This window comes from Palaemon carinicauda, chromosome 1 (assembly GCF_036898095.1).
Source record: "Palaemon carinicauda isolate YSFRI2023 chromosome 1, ASM3689809v2, whole genome shotgun sequence".
Taxonomy (NCBI): Eukaryota; Metazoa; Arthropoda; class Malacostraca; order Decapoda; family Palaemonidae; genus Palaemon; species Palaemon carinicauda.
Window position 1 is genome coordinate 247,419,606 of NC_090725.1, and position 21,095 is coordinate 247,440,700.

At 42.8% G+C, this 21,095-nt stretch overlaps 1 protein-coding gene across 2 annotated transcripts in view; it reads right to left on the reverse strand.

The window, feature by feature from the left end:
• LOC137654904 (protein regulator of cytokinesis 1-like) overlaps window positions 1-21,095 on the reverse strand; it is a 147,964-nt gene that overhangs the window by 70,820 nt on the left and 56,049 nt on the right. For both annotated transcript variants that reach the window (XM_068388819.1, XM_068388821.1), the window contains exons 7-8: window positions 17,881-18,045; window positions 16,567-16,714 (exon numbers count right to left, since the gene is read on the reverse strand). In XM_068388819.1, coding sequence (XP_068244920.1) covers window positions 16,567-16,714; window positions 17,881-18,045 — 313 coding nt within the window. The remainder of the gene's footprint in view (window positions 1-16,566; window positions 16,715-17,880; window positions 18,046-21,095) is intronic.

The following is a 21,095-nucleotide window of genomic DNA, read 5'->3' on the forward strand; positions in this document are numbered from 1 at the left end:
ACAAACCTTGTCAACAGCTGGGTCTCGTTCTCGTTCGCCCAAAGGAGAAGCTCTCTCGCAGTTGAGAACAGAGAGAGGGAGTGAGTTACCCCTTGCTTCCTTATGTACGCGAGAGCTGTGGTGTTGTCGGAATTGATCTCCACAGTCTTTCCTGACACCGAGGTTTTGAAGGCCTTGAGCCCTAACAAAATGGGCATCAATTCCTTCCTGTTGATATGCCAACTGATCTGACTCCCTTCCCAAATACCTGAGCCCTCTTTGTTCCCTAGTGTTGCTCCCCAGCCTGACTAGGACGCGTCTGAGAATAACACTAGGTCGTGGTTCTTCTTGAACAAGGAGATTCCTTTTCCCAACAGAGCTGGGTCCAGCCACCACATCAAAAGATCCTTGATCTTTGTCGGAATGGGAAAAGAAAAAGTGTCCTCCTGGATCTTTCTGTTCCAAACCTTTGCGAGGAAGTGTTGCAGAGGCCTTAGGTGCAGTCTCCCCAACGGGACAAACTGCTCCAGGGAGGATAGAGTTCCCAGCAGACTCATCCATTCCTTCGCTGAGCATTCCTGCTTCCTCAAAAAGTCTTTGACTTTGTCCAGGCACCTGGTCTGCCTCTCCTGGGAGGGAGAAGCCTGAAAATCCCCAAATAGAGAATAGTCTGATTCGGCTCGGTCTGAGACTTCCCCCAGTTGACGATGAGTCCCAGGTCCTGAGTCATCGTATAAGTCTTCATTAGGTCCTCCAGACATTTCTCTTTCGACTGTGACCGGATCAGCCAGTCGTCTAGATAGAAGGAGACCCTTGTCCCCTCCTGGTGTAACCAGCCTGCCACATTCGCCATTAGTCTGGTGAAAACTTGGGGAGCTGTGCTGAGACCGAAGCAAAGTGCCCTGAATTGGAAGCACTTGCCCTGGAACACAAACCTCAGATATCTCCTCGAAGAAGGATGAAAGGGGACATGAAAATAAGCGTCCTGCATGTAGAGAGAAACCATCCAGTCTCCTGGACGAACTGCAGCCAGCACTGACTGAGTAGTCTCCATGGAGAACTTTATTTTCTCCACGAAGGCGTTCAGAGAGCTGACATCTAGGACTGGTCTCCATCCACCCGAGTTCTTGGGAACCAGAAACAGGCAATTGTAAAAGCCTGGGGAGGCGAGGTCTTGAACCGGCTCTATTGCTCCCTTGACCAACATCTGGTCGACTAGCTCCAGAATAGCCTCCCGTTTCCCAGCGTCGGTGTACTGAGCCACTAAGGCTAGGGGAGAGTCTGAGAGAGGTGGTTTCTTTAAAAAGGGAATCTTGTAACCTTCCTTGACGACTGAGAGGGACCAGGTGTCCGCCTCTCTCCTTTTCCAAGACTGCCAAAAACGAGTGTCTTACCCCTACTGGTGTCTGGAGGACTTCCATCTCATTTTTTGGACCGGGGCCTAAACGCACCCCTGCTGGTCCTTGGCCCTGACTCTTGTCTTCTCCCCCTAAAATCCGCTCTCGAGGAGATCCTGCCCCGAAAGGGCTGTTGAAACTTCTTCTCTTCCTTCTTCAGAGGAGCAGGAGCAACAGGTAAGGTCTTTCAACCCGACCGAGACAAAAGGTCCTGAGTAGCCTTCTGAGCCAGAGAAAGGGAGATATCTCTAGAGACCAGAGCTTCAGGAAAAAGATGACGTGAAAAAGGGGCGTAACGCAGCTCCGACTTCTGGGCAACAGTCACAGATCTAGAGGTGAAGGAGCACAAAAGGGCCCTCTTCTTTAAGACCCCTGCTGAGAAAAGGGAAGCCAATTCATTAGCTCCATCCCTTAGAGCTTTGTCCATGCAGGACATGATACTCGTCAGGTCCTTCGTGCCCTCCAGGAGTTCAGACTTCCTGGCCAGAGTCCCGAGAGTCCAGTCCAGGAAGCTGAAAACCTCGAAAACCCTGAAAATTCCCTTGACGAGGTGATCAAGCTCCAACATGGACCACATCACCTTGGCAGAGTTTAAAGCATGCCTTCTTGCCGAGTCCACAAGAGCCGAGAAGTCACCTTGGGAGGAGGCAGGCACTCCTAACCCCAAAGGTTCCCCTGTCTCATACCACATACCGGCCTTGGAAGCGAGCCGAGACGGTGGAAAAGAAAAGGTGGTCTTGACAGCTTGTCTCCGTTTCTTCATCCAATCATCCACCTTAGCGAGAGCTTTCCTGGCCGAAATTGAAAGTTTCATTTTGATGAAGGCCGAAGACTTAGTAGCTTTCTTCCTGGTAAATTGAGACTGAGGAGAACGAGGGGCCGAAGGTTGAAATTCCTCCCCATAAAGTTCCAAAAGAGAGCGAGAAAGAACCTTGTAATCACTAGAAGAGTCGGCAGGTTTTTCTTCCTCTTCCGAAATATCTTGGAGGTCCTGCTCAAGGATAACATCCTGAAGAGTTGGGCTGCCAGCAGTCTGGCACCGAGAGCTGTTTGAATCCTGGCGCTGAGCGCCGCTAACATCCCGTCGGCGAGAAGCAGTATCGTCACGATGACGAGAAGCGGTATCGTCACGATGACGAGAAGCGGTATCGTCACGATGACGAGAAGCGGTATCGTCACGATGACGAGAAGCGGTATCGTCACGATGACGAGAAGCAGTATTGTCACGATTACGAGAAACGGAATCGTCCTGAAGATGCAGGCTGCCTTCGCCTTGAAAAAGCAGACTGCATTCATTCTGTTTCCTAAGAAACGAGGCAGTAACGTTCTGGCGTTTCGAAAGAGAAACGGAATCGTCACGGCGCCGAGAACGAGAGGCAGTATCGTCCTGGCGCCGGGAGAGGGGGGAAGGAAATTCCTGGCAGCGTGCCGATGAAGAGGGTGTGTGTTGTCGTACGGCCGACGAAGTGCGCTGAGGTTTCTTGGAAGAAATACTAAGATCTCTCTTAGAAGATCTCTTAACAGGCAAAGAAACGTCCTTACGTCTGACGGACTGAGAAGGGTGGCTGAAAGCTTGAACTAACGATGAAAGTTGTTCCTGCATAACAACCATGAAAGCTTTAGCAACCTCCGCTGGCTCTCGCGGTGCCGAAGACGGCAATTGTCATACGGCTTGACTGGGAGCGCTGGCAGTAGTAGTAGGGAGTCTAGCAGGATTAACTGGGCTAAGGACTCTCTGTTTCGCCCTTTTAACAGGAACAACATCGAAATCGTCTTCCGAAGGATCAGGATCTCGGCTACTCGAAACGGGAGAGGGAGAGCGAGACTGCACGTCCCGGTTCCACCCTCTCTTCATTGGTCTTGATTCGTAACGCCAATTACGTCTGGGAGAACGATCAGGTGAAGACACAAACGTATCCGACACGCCTTTCCTACGGCGGTCAAGAGCAGCCTGGGAGATCGCAACAGGACTGTCTGAGGCGACGACTGACCGAGGATAAGCACCTCTCACCCCCTTTCGGCTTTCGACGTACCTTCTCCCTTGGTCCTGGGAGCTTGGTAGAGGTCTAGACCTAGGGGTATGACAGATTTGATCAGTCGCCACCTCCACTGCACTTTCACAAGCACTAATTTCACTTACACCCTTACCTTTAAAGGCCTCCAATTGTGCTTTAATGGCCTCTAATTCAGCAGCTAATTTAGCATACCCAGGGTCATCCGTAGGCACAGATCCTGTAGAAGGGGCAGGAGTTACTACATTCGGGGAAGGAATAACTTCCAAAGAGGTTACAAGCAAAGGGTCAATAGATAAATCTAAGCTAGGCTCACTAACAGACTTTGACTTTGATTTAGCTCTTCTAACTCTATCAATCTCAAGTTTGCGCACATAGCGCTTGATAGCTAACCAATTATCATCACTTAAAACCTCGCATTTCTTGCACTTATTATCTAAAGCACATTCAAACCCCCTGCAACCCATACAGATAGTGTGAGGGTCAACCGACACTTTCGGTAGCCTCACCTTGCAAATATCATTCGCACATATACAATAATGAATTTTTTTACTCATGATAAGAAAGAAAAAAAAGACAAAAAAAAAAAAAAAAAAAAAAAAAAAAAAAACACGATTGCCAAATCCCAACACAGTGTACTTCACCAAAAACGAAGTCCAAAAAGGCGATGAAGGGAAAGCGATCCGAAAAAAAACTGAATGGCGGACCAACGATGTTGTCGATCCGGCCGGCAGAGATAATCTGAGGAACAGAAAACGGGAATGATTCCAAGTACCACCCTGTAAGGGTTGTTAACCATCTAACCACACAACCACCACAAGGCGGTTGCCGAGATTTTCGATTAAATTCTGCCGCAGTCGGAGACTCAGCTATATATATATAACTGCCAGGTAAGTACTATTCATAAAAAGATGAATTTTTCTCATACTCATCTCTTGTAGGGACTTCATGGGCCTGCTTTGGTGCAAAAATGTACAAAATACAAACAACATCCAGAGTCAAACCCTACTACAGGTACTTAGTCCTATGGAGCACTTCCCAAATACAGATACAGTAGAGTTACACCAGAATTAGAGACCCCTAGAAACATTCAATGCATGTTAGAAATCCCAGATATGCCAATATGATTAGCGTCTAAGACACCCGCTGAACCCCTGGCTGAAAAAAATCCCAAGCCAGAAACACTCATTGACATCTAGAGGTAGGAAGCAATAGGTAATGTACCTGTGGACTTTACCTCAGATTTGACAGAATCTGGTAATCGAAGAACATAGGGAGTCTTGAGCATTAACATAGGCACCAAAGTACAGTGGAACCTCTACACACGAACGTATCTACATCCGAAGTTTCCAACATCCGAAGTAAAATTCGAGCAATTTTTCGACTACACCCGAATTTTACTTCAACACACGAAGTAAGCTATTTTCGTCGTACCGGTTATATCTGAATTTTTCGACACGCGAATTACAATTCGAACACGTTCCTACTCTACACCCAAATTTTTTCCGACACCCGAAGTAAACAATACCCTTGCACGTAGATGGTACTCATAGCGCCGGATTTATTTTTTATTTCCGCCGATAGAAGGCAGCATTTCTACCTCGGAGGGACCCTCAATTAGCGTGGCTTGGGATATTCCTCTGTTCTCGTCGGCTTCGTGTGGTTGTGCCCTGTGCGTTCTGCTATTAACTGTGTTTTAATCGTGATTTTTTACGTTCATCCTTTTACGGTATTTTACGTAAATCATGGGTCCTAAAAGGCTTAGTTTCGCAAGTGGTAGTGGTGAGAAAAGGAATAAGGAAATGCTTTCTTTAGAAGTAAAGCAAGGAATTATTGAAAAGCATGAGTGAGTGAACTTACAAAAGAACATCACGACGAAACTACTACAGAGGAGCTCAAGGAACTCCATGATATGTCTGAGCACATGAGTGATGACAAGGAGGGGATCGAGGAGGTAGAACATGTGTTAGGTTCGGCGCAAATAAAAGAGGTGTTAGGAAATTGCAGGTTTGTCGTGTAGCTGCGCAGTTTGATGATGTTTCCCTAACTTATTTTCGAAACATTCTGAAAAGCTGTACCAAGCAACTTTCTATCGATAGCTTCTTTAAAATAACTACGAAGCGAACTCGTGATGAAGAGGAAGGAAGTGGTTCAAAGAAAACGGAAAAGAATGAAGCGAAAGAAAGTGAAACGAAGAAAACGGCAAAGATTAAAGAGAAAAAAATTCAATCAATTTTAAGTGTAGAGTGAAAGTGATTAAAATTAATCATCAAAAAGAAAAAAAGAAAATGTAAAAAATATAAAATATAAAAATGAAAAATATAAATAAGCTAAGTTAGGTTAAAGCTCACTTAGTGTAAGTTAGAATAAGTTATGGTAGTGTACGTTTATCGTAGTCAACCTCTCTACCTCCTCGCCGCCCGTCCGTCTCCTCTCTGCGTAGCAAGACCAACACCTGCGCTGGACTTTCTAAGGTAAAGTGACGCTAAAAACCCGTTTCTTATTTATCATTTCTTGATAATTATTCTTTTTTACATGTCTATTATCTAATTTAGAGTGCATATTGTCATGTGTAATTATGTGTAGTAATTTATTAAGGAGTTATCATAGGTTTTTGGGCTCAACCACAGATTAATCCTATTTCAATGTATTCTTATGGGAAAATTCGTTTCTACATCCGAAGTCGGTTGTGGAACAGATTAAATTCGTATGTAGAGGTACCACTGTACAAGGAAAAATACAAATTACTAACAAATTTGTTATTAGTTCCGGCGTAAATACAAACCCTCCGCTATTTATAGGGGTGACTTACTCTTAGGAGGGAGGAAGTCCTCACCAACGGGCCTTGTTCATGACCCGGGGTTCTCTCTATTTCGATCTGTGATCGATAGTGGAAGGGACCCTACCCTCGCTAAAATCAAGTGCCGATATGAGGTAATGCACTGATAGCAGCCTGTAGAAGCTTGTGTGTGAATGGAACTAACAGTGTGGCTTGTCTTTACCATAGAAACTTGAGTACAAAACCTATTATTCTTAAGACTTACCCAATACCCTCCCTCAAAAAGGTATTGGGGATGTAACAAAGTATTATTCTATACTTAGGAGGCACAAGGGAAATGAGTCTTACCTGCAGCGAGGTGAGGTCAGCTATGCTGAGGCTTGCGGAGCTGTTTTCCCCAGAGGGGAGATGGTGAAAAGAAGAAAGGAGCTAGTCATTCTTACTCACTCACCACAGACTAATCTGGGTAACCTCAGCCCTCAACCCTCAGCTACTTGTCCATCAAGGAGCCTGAGGTATTTAGAAAATTTGTTGTGCGACCACCACAGAACTGATGGAAAAGGTCTCCATGTTCCTGTGGGTTACGTCTTTGCAGGTAGTGGGCCGTGAAGGTCGATTGACGCTTCCACATGCCCACTTACAGTATCTGCGCCACAGAGTAGTTTCTTGAATGCTTGGGACGTAGCAACGCCACTGAGGTTACAAGTTTTGGGTCTTAGGATGGAGGAGGGTCTAGATTGAGAGCAGCCTCAATAGCCTTCCGATCACAGAGGGGAAGGAAATCCTTGCGATCCTCCTCTTGACTTTCCCTGTGCCGGTTAACAATGCCGACACATGGGGGACAGCTGGTGTCGTTCTTTCAAGGTAACACCACAGACTCCTCACTGGGTAAAACCCCAGTTGATGGATCTTCGGTTACTGAACGAAGACTCTTTATCCGAAATGGGCTGCACCTAGGGTGCAGCACACTCGGATTTTGAGTCTTGGCAATCAACTCAGGGACGCCGGTGAGGATTACTTCTCCCCGTCTCCTAAAGTAGGAGACATCAGAAGATGGATCATACAACACACTAACTCTCTTAGTCCAAGTCCAAGTGAGTAGAAAGGGCTGTCTTCCATGTAAGGAAGCGATCTGCTGCCTGGCATAAAGGTTCATTGAGAGGGGCCTTCAGGGACTGAAGGACCCGAACCGCATTCCCAGGAGGAGGTAGAGATCCGACGGGGGACAAGTTATCTCAACTTTGTATAAATAAGTAAAGGCATCGAAGAGAGAGAATCCCCTTCCACGACATCAGTCACAAAGAACCGAACAATTCGCCTGGAAGACAGATGCTGAAAAGTGTCTGAAGTGCCTAGACATCTTTTCCACAACTCGTTGCAAAAGGCCTCTCTGAGAGAGGTGGTATAGGACCGTCCCAGGCGTGAAGTCGAAGCAAAGCTACAGCTTAGGAAAGTGTTAGCGTGTGGCTGCTTGGAAGATCGTGTCGTAGAGGAAGATCCCTCGCAACTCCGTCGGGAGCTGCAAAAGGTCCAGGAACCATTCTGTGGGATGCAATAGCGAAGCTATTGGAGTCATTGATAAGACCTTGCTTATTCTTACTTGGCTGAGGACTTTCTCACCAGACCAAATGAGGGAAAAAACACACCTCTATGCTGCCCCACTGATCTTGGAATACATCTTGTTTGAGGGCCGTTGCGAGCATGACCACAGTCGGGGACCTCACAAAGTTAAGAATTTGTTGGATACAAGATGATTCAAAGACACTAGGAGCCCACTATCTGAGTGATCCTGTTCAGATTATCTGCAAGCACATTTCTGTACCAGGAATGATGCGAGCGGATGGGGGCACCTAGTTGTCCTCTGTCCATCTGAGGCTTCGTAGTGTTAGATGGTTCTCTAAGAGAGGTGAATGCTGGTACCTTTCTGAATTGGGCCAACGAACGAGAATGGAATGGTGCGGCATATGCCACCCCCTCTCTTTTGATGCATTAAAGAGCATCAAATCCAGAGGGGAGAGAAGATAGGTCTCTTTGTCGAGGTTCTCGTTTGCCACCCACCAATCTGCGGTTCGTCCAGCGAGGGGGGGGGGGAGAGAGGAGGAGAGAGAGAGAGAGAGAGAGAGAGAGAGAGAGATTGAATGGCAATAAACACATCTCGAGGTGATGTCAAGACGTGCAACTATTTGCACGTTAAAACTGCCACCAATCTAGTGTGGTTGGCCGAATAAGACCAATACCAAACGGTAAACCAGTTAATCAGTACAGCTTATGTTATAAGGGCGAATCTCCAAAGAGATTGTACGGTAATTACCGAACGCATCCAACCAACCCCAAGAAGAGATTGAAACGTATTTTCAATCTATTGTTGGATGGGTAATAAGCATAAGTCTACTAAAGAGTAGTAACACCGAACTGTGAGCATGACAAGCAGACATGCGTAGTTCGACTTAAAAGTCGTGTCCGGAACTCAGTTGGAGAACGTTGAAAACGTTCGTAACAGAGATTTCTCCTTCTTAGGACGAAAACGTATGTACTTCTCCGTCTCCAATCTGTAAACTAGCATTTATATTGAATGTTCCCTACTAGGGAACAGATATACTTAAGAGAAGTTTCCGGACAAAGTCATTGTAGGAGACTAAGACTTCCGATCGGGAGAAAGGAAAAAATGCCTATAAGAAGGCAAAACTTTAATGCCGTATGTCTAGTTACAGGAAAGTAGCCAAGTAATGTACTGAATAACCTGGTTTCAGTAAGGGATATAGCTATACAACTTAATAGAACGGAGTTCTAATTGCAAGATGTATATAGCCCTTATTGGCAGAAGGATCGCTTGCACGCATATGTACTTGCCCGTCTGCGCTAGCACATGCGTAATCTCTGCCACCAGGAAACGTTTGCAACAAATCCGGTTGCAGGAATAATGTATGTGCGACGAATCACAACATTATTGCCCAAGGAATTTTTGATCATTGACTAGCTGTAATAATTTTTTTTAATGAGTGCACATGTTCTCAAACAAAATATACAGTTATAAAAGTGATCATTTCTCCTTTGGTTTGCCCCTCCTCTTAATGGGAGGAGCTAGCCAGCGTTTCTACACATTCAAGGATGTCTGGTTCCCAGTGGGCGGGGTTTGAAACGTTCGTAAACGTAATGAAAAGCTGCCCACGATGTTGCTCTCGTTCTCAAACGTAAGCTAACACTGCTCCTTTGGGACTAATTGTTTGAGACAATAACCCTGTAAGGGTAGAATAAAAAGTCTCAGAAGTCTATCGTGTAAAACGATAAGTCGTTGTACCCAAGGTACAATGACAGAAGCAGCTGACTCAATCAAACAATAGAAACCGAGTCTATGACAATAAACTCATGGTTTTGTCTTGGATAGAGCGCATGCTTTGGGAAGGCTTACAGCCTTTATGAAGTTTTAACAACACCCGTTGAAGTTCTGTAAAACTTCTCAGGAACAAATCTCCTGAAATGGGTGAAGTCTCATATGTGGGGTTTTGCTTCAAGAAGACCAGACATAATTGCCATTGACCGCTTACCCGAAGGGGTTGCCATCGAACCCTTTCTCGCTAGCGAGAAAACTACTGTCTAATTCAGGCAAGGCCTGTCAGGGGAAATGAACTGGAATGTAAAGAATTTTTCATTCCACACTAATTTCTGTCTGCTAACCCAACCACTCAAAGTGGGAGGGTGGACGGAAGATGACGGTGGTTCGTTCGAAAATGAAAGGATCGATGGTGGCAAGACCAGCCTAGCTGACATAGTAATCAGCTGGGAGTGTAGAGTGACATATTAAGTCACGCTTTTGGAAGACTCATCCCGTAGGGAGGAGGGATGTCGACCATAAAGTTTTCAGACAAAACTCTGGATTGCGGGAACCGAGAGATTCGGCGCAAAGAGAACCTAGGGGTTCAGAATCTATTTCGTGATTTCCTTTCTCACGACCCTAAGGGATGTTGTGACGAGAACCCGCAGGAACTCTGTCGCTGATTCCTGATGGAATTTTCAGGAATCGTGTTGAGTACACAAGACCAGAACCCAAAGGAACTATGTCATAGTTACCTGTAGGGAGACGGAAACCCCTAGGCAGCGGGCATCCCTCAGGGTTTTGGAACCCCGGCAGGTTTCTGAACCTTCTTACCTGTGGGAGGCTTCCAGGCAGGCAAAAGCGGCACAGGCCTACCCTTAGGGATAAGGCCTGCGCGATGTCGCGTGGGCGACTGCTGTCTCTGAGGTGATTGAAAACATTAAGTGGGCTGCGTGAGCCTGAGCGTTCAACATAGCGCTGATCGCAAGCGCCAAGATGGTCGCACATGTGTGAACACTCCGAGCGATGAGAGTTTGAGTACTCTCTGTCATAAGAGTAAAACTCTTAATGACGATGGTCGCGCATGTATAGTTGTTCATGTGCGTAGCACTAATTGCGCGCGCATGAACACTTGCGCGACGAGAGTCGGAAGACTCTCTGTCATAAGAGTAAAACTCTTGATGACGATGGTATTGAGTGTAGAGTTGGTCATGCGCGTGCGTGAACACTTGCGTGATGAGAGTCGGAAGACTCTCTGTCATAAGAGTAAAACTCCTGATGACGATTGTCACGCGCGAAGAGATGGTTGCGCACGTAGCACTGATCGCGCACGCCGGTGTGAACACTTTGCGTGACGAGAATCGGAAGACTCTCTGACATAAGAGATGATGATGGTCGCGCGCGTAGCGCTGATCGCACGCTCTCTGTCATAAGAGTAAAACTCTTGATGACGATGGTCATGCGCGCGAACAGTTCGCGCAACAAGAGTCCGAAAACTCTTTATCATAAGAGTTAAACTCTTGGCGACGATTGCCATGCACGTTGTTTGGTTGCGCGAACTGAGATGGTCGCGGGCGTAGCGCCGATAGCGCGCGCGAAGTATTCGCTCGACGAGAGTTCGAAGAATTTCTGTCATTAAAGTAACACTCTTGATGAGTATTGTAACACGCGTAGAGTTGGTCGCGCAAGTAGCACTGATAGCGCGGGCAAACACTTCGCGCAACGAGAGTCAAACTCTCGATGATGATGATCAAGCGCGCAGGTTGGTTGCGCGCGCACGAACACTCCGCGTGACGAGAGTCCGAAGACTTTGTCATAAGAGTAAAACTCTTGGTGACTTGTTCCACGAGAAACAGAAGGTTCAGCGTGATAGCGTGAACCCCTAGAGGTCGTGTTGCGTGACCCCGAAGGGTCAGAGCAACGGGAAAACAAAGTTCTCCTGTCACGAGACGCCGAAGTGTCAGTGTGACTAAAGGCACAAGAGCCCGAGGGTTCAGCAACCTGTGTTGTGAGACCCCGAAGGGATAGCGCAATGGGAAACCAAAGTTTACTTGTCACGAGACACCGAGGGGTTAGCGTGACTGATGGTACGAGAGCCCGAAAGATCAGTGTAACCATCGTTACGAGAGCTCGAGGGCTCAGAGTAACTAACTCGAGGGTTCCAAGTCGTGTGAACTCGAAAGTCCAGCACGACGGAGGCCCGTTGGACTCCTAAGGTCATGAGAACCCGCAGGATCAACATGACGAGAGCCCGAAGGCTTACGATCACCGCGAGAAGAACCAGCTGGTTCAAAAAGACGTCTCCTCACAGCACGAGGAGAACGTCCTGGATGGAGAGAGGTCACAACCCCTTCCACCCTATGATCCTCCGGAGAGGAAGGCTGAGCAGACTCCGCCCAAGGGGGAGACTAACACCGCTCTAACGATACCTCCTTCGCTGGGGAGGTTTGTTCTCCCACAGGAGAACGTCACTTAAGACAAGACTCTCGCTCCGCCCCTGGAGGAGAACCATAAGCCTAAGTGGGACCACCGATGCCCAAAGACGGTCTTCTCTCGAGAACGAGAAACTTGTCCCCCCAAAGGGTAAACCTGCTTCGGAGAAAGCTCTGCCACCGCCCCTGGTGGATCAGCAAACTCCCCGGCATCAGAAACACTCAAGGCCTGACCAACGATCTGCAGCTCTAACACAAAAGCTGAACATAAGTTTTCTCTCGCGAACGAGAGGAGAGTTCTCCCGAAGGAGGACATCACCTAAGACAAGCTTTATCCCAGCTCTATGAGAAAAAAGCATAGGCGTAATAATCGCTTGCGAACGAGAGAAAAGCCCTCTCGAAGGAGGACATTGCCTAAAACAAGCTTTTTCCCAGCCCTATAGGAAAAAAGCGTAGGCGTAATAATCCATCTCGCGAACGAGAGAGAAGTCCTCCCGAAGGAGGACATCGCCTAAGACATGCTTTCTCCCAGCTCTATGGGAAAAAAGCGTAGGCGTCATAATCTCTCTAGCGAACGAGAGAGAAGTCCTCCCGAAGGAGGACATTGTCTAAGACAAGCTTTCTCCCAGATTTATGGGAAAAAAGTGTAGGCGTAATAATCTCTCTTGCGAATGAGAAAGAAATCCTTCCGAGGGAGGACATCACCGAAGACAAGCTTTATCCGAGGTCTATGGGAAAAAGCATTGGCGTAACAATCTCTCTCGCGAACGAGGGAGAAGTTCCCCCCAAAGGACGTACAAGGCTTGGACTTGCTTTTCCCCAGTTCAAGAGGAAGAAGCAGTCTTCGTCAACAAGATAGCAGAAGATCTCGTCGAGCTGTCCCAATTCTTCACAAAAGAGGAAAGGTTGCTGAATGGCTGAAGTAGGGAACCTCTCCCAAGGAAGGGGGAGCAGCCCAACTCCGGGGAAGGTTAACACTCCCTTGTAAGGGAGGGTTCTCCAACCCGTGGAGGCGAACCTCCTGGCGGCACTCTATGCTTCCCATCAACAACCCTTGTTCAAGTTGAAGGTCGGCAACAAGTGCTGCCTCGTAAGGTGGGAAGCTCACGAGCTGCCACAGGAAGCGCAGGACATTGACCGGAGCGGCCAAAGCCATCGGTCTTCTTTCTCGGACGCTGCTTTCTTTAGAAAAGAAAAGTTGTGATGAATTACAATTCATAACTCCGCTGCATAACATGAACTATTCGGGGAATAAGTCAACTTCCTTGTAAGAGAATTCCTGGAAAGGGAGCTGAACTGTTAAAAACTTTAAGTCAAGTAATGAAACAAACACATGGGAGTGTTAAGGACCTGCCGACCACCCACGCAGGGGAGGGCAGCAATGTAGGGGAACAGTATCAAAACAATGACAACTCCCTTAAGGCAGAGACGCCGGATACATTGTCTACTGTATTAAAGTGACAAGTACTTAACAACGTAAAAGTATATTTCCATTTATACATAGATACACACATGTATATGTATAAGATAAATGAAAACACACAAAGAAAAAAAATGAAACAGAAAAACAATCAAGGCAAGTCTTTGCGGGAGAGAAAGGCTACATGTCCGTTCTCTACCGAGCCAAAAGGTAAAGTGGTTACTCAGCCGAGAGGTGTGAGTGAGCGGGTAGTCAGTCTACCCCACCCGCTAACTAGCGGATGGGGTAGATATCCCTCACTAAAATTATCATGGCTCGTCTTTCAGCTACACAGAAAATATACCCCTGTAAATAGCAGAGGGTTTGTATTTACCCAGGAACAAATACAATAGAGTAAATTCACTGCTTTAATGTATTATATATTTGAAGTTTGATTAAAGTTCTAAGTAGATATCTACATTCAAGCCTCCTATAACGCAGGTTCCTACTTTGCAGCTTCATCTTTTATGCGTTTAACAACAACGCAATACCTATCAAATAAAAATTGTCATAATCGTGATGAAATTCACGCTGCACGATGATTTCAGATAGCCCGCGCTCCTTTACACTGGGAGTGCTTGGTGACACTTCCCTCTCCCTTCACCCCGTTCGTCCCAGCTCTTGCTGTACACTGTATATTCATTTACTGTGATAAAAATTACAGCTATATTTAAAATAAAATGTATTTGGATTAAACTGGTGTTTCACTAAACTGTATCCAAAAAAGATGCACGTAATATTCATATTTCAATATCATATTTATTACTAAAAACATGGAAGATTATAATCCCTTCCATTGTTTACATATATACTTTTCCAAATCAGCTGATCAACCCTGCGTAGTCCGCTATCAGCTTCAATTTTCGCATCAAATAATTCCCTTATTATCAAGGCATGCTACCGAAGGATTTTTCAGACTGCATTTCCTAAAAGAAAAAATTATTTACTTGATCTATCATTTTCCAATTAGCTTATCCATTTCAATAGTTTTATTTGAAATACTTCTCTCATATTTCATTTACTTGTACTGTTGAGTTGAATCGTAAAAAGTTAACGGAAGTTTCATTCATGTTGCCGATGCACGATATTCTATAGCTTTTAGCTCTGTGGTGCTTGATTATAAAAATTGAGAAATTAGTAGACTTTCCCAAGAAACAATGATTCCAGTTGTGAGAGAGAGAGAGAGAGAGAGAGAGAGAGAGAGAGAGAGAGAGAGAGAGAGAGAGAGAGAGAGAGAGAGAGAGAGAGAGCTCCATTTTACAGTAATTGAATGCACTGCTTCTTTGTTTTTTGAAAGAAACAACTATTACCAAGATATTTGTTTTCAGTTTATAAAATAAGCTGTCTTCCTGTTTATGAGAGAGAGAGAGAGAGAGAGAGAGAGAGAGAGAGAGAGAGAGAGAGAGAGAGAGAGAGAGAGAGAGAGAGCTCTATTTTACAGTAATTGAGTGCACTGTATAGGACTAAAGATGGAAATGCAGAATTTCACTCAGCCAGGCATTACTAAAAGGTCTTTTTAGCATCCTTTCAGCCCAAAGCTGCATTCACTCCTTCCTTTCTTCTATCTTACCATGCAACCTCTCAACTTTTCCTTCATACTGCAAATTAGAGGTTTTCTCCCTGTTGCACATGGGCACTGAATAGCCACCCAGGCCCATTGCCCGGCCTTTGACCTAAATTCATGAATCCATAAATCTAACCAGTTTCCTGTCATGCGCCACTTATGTGGACTAGGTTATTTATTGGTGCCGTTTTTCTCTGATAAATACAGGCAAGATAGGTTGTATATTAGGATTTTCTTAAATTTTAAACATTACATGTATATATTGATTAATATCAATCTCCATATTTTATAAGATTTTTTCTCATCTTGCAAGACAGTTTCTGTTATTACTAAAGGGATCAAGATTGAAAGGGGATTCGTAAGTGAAGCGATTTGTTAGAATTGTAAGTGACATCAATTGTCCAGCTAGTATTTTAGACCTCTTGGGCAGAACTATCCTCAGAAGTTCAGCAAAATAATCTTCATGCATAAAATGTTCTTACTAAATATTTCAAAAGCAATGTATAAAACGTGTCACAAAATACAGTTGTTAACAAGACTTCCAGCAACTTCGTATTTCTGCCCAATTCTTGATGCACAGGACAGCTACTGCTTTCGGATTTAATAACCTGTCCTAGGTCTGGTTAAGATAAAATTGGAAATGTCTTACTTGGAGCTGTGCATGTGGAATAAATTTCTCTTGAGATTTCAGTTCTCAAGATTCACCCACTTGTAAGCTGACAGATCTTGCATCTTCTGGAACTCTTTGCCCACGAGGAGGGAGATTCTGAATCCTTTACTCCAGCAAAGACAAAGAAAGGAACTGAGGCTATCATTATTCCCAAATAAAAAACTGACCAGAGGAAATAAGAGATTGTGACATTCCTTAAATATTTCCTACCCTACTGTCTAATAAGATGTTCATTCCAACCCTTAGTTCCCATTTCCATATCACCTAAGCCCAAGGCTTCCACATTTTGAATTCCTAAACCACTAACCTGGTCTACATTTATGGATGTGACCTCAAAGGCAGGGGAAGTAGCAAAATAGGCTAGGCCTAAAATCTGACAACAAAATAACACATTTTCTTTTACTTTCACTATCTTTTGTTACAAGATCAATTACTTTCAAATAAGGAATTATTATTTGTTCTGATAAGAGAAACATTCATTACACCCAACTAATAGAGAGCTTGTCCATCCTTGGAAATCAAAACATATTGAATATATTTAAAATTTTGCTAAAACTAGCTTTACTTTACCATTTTCACAAATCTTAGTTAATGCCATAATTCCTATACAACAATAAACAATCGATTCTAAAATAAGAACAAGAACCTACCTTGTAGACAATGTAGAACTGTAGCTGAGCAGGACAAGACCACACAGGTGAATAAGAAATCCAAAGGACAGTGGTAGATGGAAGAACCAATTATTTACAATAAAAACCATCCTTTATTGCATCTATTGGAAGGTAAATGGGCGGATATGCATCTTTTATAGTTTCCTGTTTTTCTTTTATGTAGATAAGGAATTTGCACACATGGTGAATAGCAAATGAACTTCAGGCAAGTACAGTATTGAAAATTAGGGTACTGACAATATAAGCAAACAGGTATACCTTATGTACATCACTTTAAGTGTACTACTAACCTGGATGAGATGATGTGAAAGCTTCCCGATCCAATTCCCCTACACAGCACTTCTCCCACCATTCTGTAAGCTCTTCTTGTAGTTTCTCAATGAACAAAGAGAGGTTTTGCTCACGCAACACTTTCAGTCTCCTTAATTCTTCTTGTAACTGTTCCATTATAAAAATCAACTATTAACCAAATGATTTTTTTTTTTATAATTTCTTCCCTAAAAACTTCAGTCATGGAAATATTCTATCATAACAAATTAGATTGCAAATAAGCTTTTATTATCCATATATACAACATATGAAATACAGGTGAACCTCACTTAAAGACGGCTTGATTTACGACAACTCAAGAGTTATGACAGCTATGAAAACCTTGAAATCTAATCCATGGCTAAAACAATAAGCAAGGCTTTAATATACCAAATTTATTATAAGCAAAAATCGACAACCAACGTGAGACAAAACTAAAAATTTTGAGTTAGAAATTGCAAAATAGGGCTTAATATTACAAAGTGGAACTCAAAACAACAAATATTGTATTAGAAATTGGCCAATAATACTGTGCAGTCTTAAGAATCACCAAAGAACAAGTGTTAAATCATGAAATTTAGATTAACAAATTGGCAAATATACCATCGTTAAAATGTGCAAGCCAAAACAGGAAAATTATCATTAGAAATTAACAAATAGTACTGTACATATCATCACCATATTAAAAAATTGCCTAAGAACACATTTCATAATATGAAACTTAAAAAGAGTTAGAAATTGGCAAATAATACTGTTCAAGTAAGAAAACTATTTCAAAGATATTCTGTTAATTATGTGAGCATATACTTGATGCCTAGTCACATTGAGATTAGCTGATAATAAAACCCAAATAAAAACTATCAGTAATTGTTGTTGTTAAAATACTGTATCCTCTAAATTGATAATAGTGAAAAAATTATTAAATGAAGCTCAGTTAATATCAGAAAACTAGGATTATTCTATATTTCTTCAGTACATACACATTATTGTGATGTTGGCTAAAACTAGAGATCAGCAGATGAAATCGATTTGTGTTTTAATCCAAGCTTACTATCGAACATAGATTTAAAGAAAGTATAAATTTATTCTTTGTGTAGTATTTAATTGAGACGTTTCAAGGAAATAAGAATTTTTTGTGGGGGGGGAGAGAGAGAGAGAGAGAGAGAGAGAGAGAGAGAGAGAGAGAGAGTGTGTATGACTCACATGGCCGCTAGAATGGAACCCCATCGTTAAACGAGGAGTACCTGTATATATTATACGTATAAATTTTTTAAGCATAAAAATACATATAGTACCTTTGCAATACTTGAAGGTGTGTGTTTATGTGCTGTAGCCAAGAAGGCTTCCTGATCCTCCACAGGGATTTGAAGGAGATCCCACAAATGCTTTATAGTCTCACGTAATTCTAATGATTTTGCCTCATTCTCCCGAACTTTAAATTCTAGGTCACTGTGAACTGTCTGAAAGAGAAATATCACATTTTTTAAGTATTGTAATTTGTATTTTTCCTAACTATACAAACCTAGGAGTATAGATAACAGAAAAGCTGGAAATTAGCAGTTATTATTATTATTATTATTACTATCCAAGCTACAACCCCAGTTGGAAAAGCAAGATGCTATAAGCCCAGGGGCTCCAACAGGGAAAAATAGCCCAGTGAGGAAAGGAAATAAGGAAATAAATAAATGAAGAGAACAAATTAACAATAAATCATTCTAAAAACAGTAACAACGTCAAAACAGACATGTCATATATAAACTATTAACAGCATCAAAAACAAATATGTCATAAATAAACTATAACAAGACTCATGTCCGCCTGGTCAACAAAAAAGCATTTGCTCCAACTTTGAACTTTTGAAGTTCTACTGATTCAACCACCCGATTAGGAAGATCATTCCACAACTTGGTAACAGCTGGAATAAAACTTCTAGAGTACTGCGTAGTATTGAGTCTCGTGATGGAGAAGGCCTGGCTATTAGAATTAACTGCCTGCCTAGTATTACGAACAGGATAGAATTGTCCAGGGAGATCTGAATGTAAAGGATGGTCAGAGTTATGAAAAATCTATGCAACCTGCATAATGAACTAATTGAACGACGGTGCCAGAGATTAATATCTAGATCAGGAATAAGAAATTTAATAGACCGTAAGTTTCTGTCCAACAAATTAAGATGAGAATCAGCAGCTGAAGACCAAATAGGAGAACAATACTCAAAACAAGGTAGAATGAAAGAATTAAAACACTTCTTCAGAATAGATTGATCACCAAAAATCTTGAAAGACTTTCTCAATAAGCCTATTTTTTGTGCAATTGAAGAAGACAGAGACCTTATATGTTTCTCAAAAGTAAATTTACTGTCGAGAATCACACCTAAAATTTTGAAAGAGTCATACATATTTAAAGAAACATTATCAATACTGAGATCCGGATGTTGAGGAGCCACCGTCCTTGACCTACTTACAATCATACTTTGAGTTTTGTTAGGATTCAACTTCATACCCCATAATTTGCACCATGCACTAATTCTAGCTAATTCTAGAATTATTACGAGGTGTAAACAACTGACAGGCAACTGACACCCCCACCCTGCTTCACTGACAACAACTCACTCACAGTCATATCTCTCTACACGAAAGAATCTGCTTACAAAATTTTCACGCTGCGAAACGAGATGTGAAGATTTTTCCGCCTCACATTACGAGAAATTTTTCATAAGAAAAAAAAAAGATTTTCCAGCCAGGCCGAGAACAAAATAGTCACCCATTAAAACAATTTGAAGAAAACAGGTTGCTTACACAATAAAAAATGTATCTCTATTTAAGGGTGACTATAATAGTACACTACACATGTTATTGTATATCTTGTATATGTACAGTATTTTACTGTATGTATTCTATTATTTTCCATTTATTATTGCATTATGTTCTAATAACTACAGTAATTAATTTACAGGTATTAACTCTTAGTTTAGGTATACTGAATGGTTCAAATGTATTTGGCTGTAAAGTATCATTGTGGTTATACTGTAGCTTTATTATAAAATCTAATGTGGTGTTTTTGTAAGGTTTGGAACGAATTAGGCGATTTACGTGTAAAATGTAACTCATAACACTTAATTTTCTCGAAACAAAAGCCACTCCAGAAGGAATTAATTTTGTGTTGTGAGGCATTACTGTATATGAAAGCCTAGGACTTTCTCAAGGGTTAGTGATGGCAGGAAAGTTTTAGTAAAGGAGTTGGGTTTGAATTTGGAAAAATACTAATTACTTTAAAAATTTGTGGTTTGTTCATACACGAATACAAACTATAGTCCTTTACCCAAGGGATTCATCCTTAGGTGGAAAGAAGTTCCCTTTCCAACTTCATGGAAACTTAACCCGGAAACTCGAAACTCGAGCATCTTGGATGTAAGATTGAAAGGAAAGGAAAAGAAAAGGACAGACATTCTTTATTTTCATCCCAGTCTTATACGTAAACTCAGCACTCGACTCACAGTTACTGGTCCTGTAAGAGGACCCTAGGTAGCTATACCACTAACTGAGAAGCTACAACTGGCCCTAAAGAGAACGTGCCTAGGGACTCGAGTCACATCCCACAAGTAGTGATTAGTGTATGTTGTCTGACACCACACACCTGCCTGAAGAACCTGTACCACAGAGAAATTTTTTTTAAAAGCTAGAGGTAGTAATACTTCTTGGGTTGTGAGCTCTTACTAGTGCACCTTCAGAGGACAGTGAAGTGAATATTTGAGATAACGTCACTCAACCAGAACGAGATTGTAACTCTGAAATTTTATTTTTTTATCTTCCCATGCTCACGAAGAGATGCTGTAGGCTAGAACGAAACCTGATTCCATCCCTCTAAATGAGTGATGTTGAATGAGAGTTCGTGGTGCTTACTAAAACGTTTAACCAAGGCTAAAGCAAGCAGAAAAACCGTTTTCTCCCTTCAGAGAATGTAACACTTTCACTACGTTCTAGCATGGTGAACTCGCTTAAACTGGGGGCAGAACTGCTCAAAACTCCAAATAAGCATAGAAATTTCTTCCTCTGAAGAAATATCTACTCTTAAGTCTAAAGATTTGGCTCAAAGCTGAGCAATAGCATTTTACCACTAAACTGGAGCACTGTTTCTCCATAAGGAAGTAATACAAAAAGTTAGAGATTAAGGGAGCAGATGTTCCAAGAAGAGATAACCCTCTCACGACACAAACCAAAGAAGTTGGCCCACTTGACCTGGTAGAGGGCCGCCGAGAATCTGCAGAGGTATCCAGACATCTGTTGCGCTGTCTCTCTAGAAAAGCTTTTCTCAGAGACGAGATGCTGGACAACCTCCATGCATGACAGTCATCATCATAAATGTTTAAAGCAGCTCTGCCTTTCGTGGAGTTAGAAGTTGAAACAAGTTCTCTCCACTGTTTTCAGTCTTGTACTCTTTCTTATATAAAACAGCAAAAAATTACTTATGAATATTTACAATCTAACTTAAATGGTAGTACTGTAGAGCA